The sequence below is a fragment of the Pteropus alecto genome, unplaced genomic scaffold (assembly GCF_000325575.1).
Source record: "Pteropus alecto unplaced genomic scaffold, ASM32557v1 scaffold301, whole genome shotgun sequence".
In the NCBI taxonomy this organism is placed as follows: Eukaryota; Metazoa; Chordata; class Mammalia; order Chiroptera; family Pteropodidae; genus Pteropus; species Pteropus alecto.
The window spans coordinates 2,437,492-2,441,049 of NW_006431043.1; the positions used below are offsets into that span (position 1 = coordinate 2,437,492).

A 3,558-nucleotide genomic window follows, 5' to 3' on the forward strand; every position below is an offset into this window, starting at 1 on the left:
AACAGAGCACCAACCCTGGTAGGCTGCAGAAGAGCTATCACCAATCACACCTGAGTGGTCTGAGGAGGGAAGCCCCTAGGTCTAAAAGAAGCAGCAGTTGTGCAGAAAGAGGAGTCTTGGCCTTTATGGAAGTTAAGATAAGGACAGGACCCTGAGTGCTGAAAAGAACTCTCCCTAAAATAGAAGCCTCACAGAATCTCTCCCACTTGTCAGGCTTAAGAGGCCCAAGAATGAGTAACCATGTATTGCTTAACCAGGTATGCACTTCAGGGAGTCAAAAAGTTTAGGGCTTTATTTGGAGGATGGCAGACTCTGCTCACTAGTGGGAAGAGTGCTAGACTGTAATAGATACAAAGTGAGGACCTTGAGTATATACATAGGACCATTGATTACTGCACAATGGATCCGACAGAGCCCCACCTCACTGTCAGCCCACAGAGACCCCAAAATCTGTGGCCAGATAGGACACACTGACTTCCGCTTATGAGAACAGAACGTTTACAATGGAACGCAGACGAGACCTCTGTTACCTGAGCATAGATTCGCAGAACTGATCTGCAGGCAAGGTGAGGACCACATGTGGGAATGGAAGAACAACACTCCCCATAGCACAGGTGCCCCCGCCGAAACCCTCTCGTGAGGTCCGGCCCTGAGAGACCCCAGCGGACTCTGTCGGACAGCACGGGGCCTGAATTGGGCCTAGAGTGTGTTAGGGAGAAGGGCTTCCTCTACGGGAGTACCCCGATTGGACAGATGGAGGACATCCCCGTCCGAACTGGGTGGGAAATGAGGGTCCCGAGTGCTTGTGAGCGGACCTCTCTCTACCCATAAAGGGCGCCGCACGGAGCAGTGCTCCTGCGTGAGCTCCGGGAGGCCCCAGGCAAAGGAAACAGATAAAAAGCGGCTAAATTACCCTCTAGCTGCGACTAACGGCGGTGTGGGCTGTACCCGACAAACCCCAAAGTGAGCACGGAGGCCCTGGGCAGAACTGGCAGGCTGGGCATCCACACATTGTCTGTGGAGATGGTGTCAGGGAGAGAAGGGCCCTGGTCGCATGGAGGAAGCCCAGTGCGACAAGCGGGACCCAGATCGTAACAGGATTCCGGGATGTGACGCCGAGCGAGGATGGGGAAATCCTCCCAAAAAGTAGAGGAGCACATAAAGCCCGAGCCGTGTTTGCAGCCCTGGGGACCTGGGCCTGTTGACCTGAGGAGCTGCTCTCACTTCTTCCCCTAGCATCTCATGGAGGCAAGAGACCAGGTCATCGGGGACAACCTCAGGTCAGAGGAGGGAGAAATTTCTGTTCCACCACATTTCATGGAGAGACCCTTGAGGACTGTGGGGGAGATCCTAGACCTAATCAGTGGGGCCACAGAGAATTTTTCCTATGTTCAGCACTGTCTGACCTCAAGGACGTAGATGTGAGGCAGAAGTGCCCATCAGTTCGCACTCAGGGGTCAGGAAAGTGAGGGTCTTGGTCTGAGGGGCGTGGCCCCAGGACAGCAGAGGATGAAATCTTAGACCCTATCAGAGTCCAGTTTCGACCTTGAGTTGGGATCCTGTGTGGGACCACCTGCCATAGTGCCACCACCTGCTTGCAGCAGGTCCCACTCTTGGCAGACCAGGTTTGGTCAGATTAGGTCCCCTTCACTGTATTCTATTGGGAATGAGGGTGGGTGGCTGTTACTATGAGGAGTTCCGTACCGGGACCCAAGTTGAGGAGTCTGAGTGAGGAATGAAGGTTACCAAGCACCCTGAATAAAGGGGATATCAAAGCCTGTATCCCAGCCCTTTGATGTCAGCCCAAGAAATCTCAGGGAAGGGCCGTCAGGGTGAGCATGGCCCTCACCTTTAATTTCTGGACTAACGGAGGTGAGGTCCTTAGTTTGAACGTGCAGGCCCCGTGGGTCAGCAAAAGGGGAGTGCTGCCACGCCTTCAAGGACCCACGGTGAAGTGCTTGACGGACAACTTAGGATCTGAATGCAGTCAGGGCACAAAGGACCCCACTCAGCCCTCAGGACTGGGTTTCTCCTGATTGGGAGGTGGACTGAGGCTCCCACTTTCATTTTGTATTCCTGGGTCCCTTGGATCTTTGAGGTGTCAAGGTCAGAGTGGCAGAGGGGAGGGTGCCCAGGCTCTGCCCAGAGTTGACAGGATAAAGGATAATACCGATGATGAAGTCAGAGGAATGCAGAGGCCAGAACACAGGGAGCCCCACTGCCAGTGCCCGCTTCACCTAAGGAAACCCTAGGCACCTTGGGTGGGATTCAGGGTGAGGCTCCCACGACGGGTGCTATGGTTCTAGAGGACCGTCAGGGGACAGAATGGCCAGGAACCCACAGGAGCTTGTGGGTTCCCAGAGCAGTGCCCTCAAGGTAACCTGCAAAGCTGGCCTTCAGTCAAGACAAGGGGAAGCCTACCTGTCGGAGGTGCTCACCTCAGGTCATTCTCTATCCAGCAGGTGCGAACTCACCTGCCCACTGGGCCACAGTCCTATCTGCTGTCCGGGACCTCAGCCACCATGCCTCGTGGTCAGAAGAGTAAGCTCCGTGCTCGTGAGAAACGCCGCCAGAACAGAGCTGAGGCCCAAGGTCTTAGGAGTGCTCAGGCAGCAACAGCAGAGGAAGAGGCCACTGCCTCCTCCCCTCCTGTTACTGGGGATGGTGCCTCGAGCTCTTCTGTTACTGGCAGTCTCCAGGCACCTGCAAGTGTCTCGGCTGCCACCAGTGCCACTGCAGGTGTTTCGTGCGAGAGATCTGATGTACGTGCCAAGAGCCATGTTCAGAAGAGTAAAAAGTCCCAGGCCGCACCTTCCAGTGAGAGCTCAGGCCAAGATCTTCTAACTAGGAAGGCGGATACATTGGCGAACTACCTGCTGTGTAAGTACAAAATGAATGAGCCCATTAAAAGGGGAGACATGCTGAAAGTCATCCACAAAAGGTACAGGGAGCACTTCCCTGAGATCCTCAAGAAAGCCTCTGAGCGCATGGATCTGTTCTTTGGCCTGGAAGTGAAGGAAGTCAAGCCCAACAGTCACTCCTATTCCCTTGTCTGCAAGCTGGATGACACCAGCGATGGGAGTGTGAGCTGTGCCTGGCAATTTCCTAGAAAAGGGATTCTGATGCCTCTGCTGGGGTTGATCTTCTTGAATGGCAACCGCGCCTCTGAGGAGAAGATCTGGGAACTCCTGAATATTTTGGGCGTCTACGCTGGAAAGACACACTTCATCTTCGGGGAGCCCAGGAAGCTTATCACCCAAGATTTGGTGCAGGAAAATTACTTGGAGTACCGGCAGGTGCCCGGCAGTGATCCTCCACGCTTCGAGTTCCTGTGGGGCCCAAGAGCCCAAGCTGAAACCACCAAGGCGAAAGTCCTGGACTTTTTGTCCAAGGTCAAAGATACCGTCTCCACTGACTTCCCACCCCGTTACGAAGAGATTTTGAGAGATGAGCAGGAGAGAGCCCGGGCCACTGCGGCAACCATGGCTGGGGCTACCGACAAAGCCAGAGCACGCTCCAGGGCCACGTCCAGCCGCTACCCTCCCCCCGAGTGATCTC

The 3,558-nt window shown here is 54.8% G+C and overlaps 1 protein-coding gene across 1 annotated transcript; it reads left to right on the forward strand.

The window, feature by feature from the left end:
- Positions 1 to 2,522: 2,522 nt before the first annotated feature.
- On the forward strand, positions 2,523 to 3,554 carry LOC102897732 (melanoma-associated antigen B2). Its single transcript, XM_006905516.1, has one exon. It carries the CDS (start codon positions 2,523 to 2,525, stop codon positions 3,552 to 3,554), a length of 1,032 nt encoding a protein of 343 aa, XP_006905578.1.
- The last annotated feature ends 4 nt before the right edge of the window (positions 3,555 to 3,558 follow it).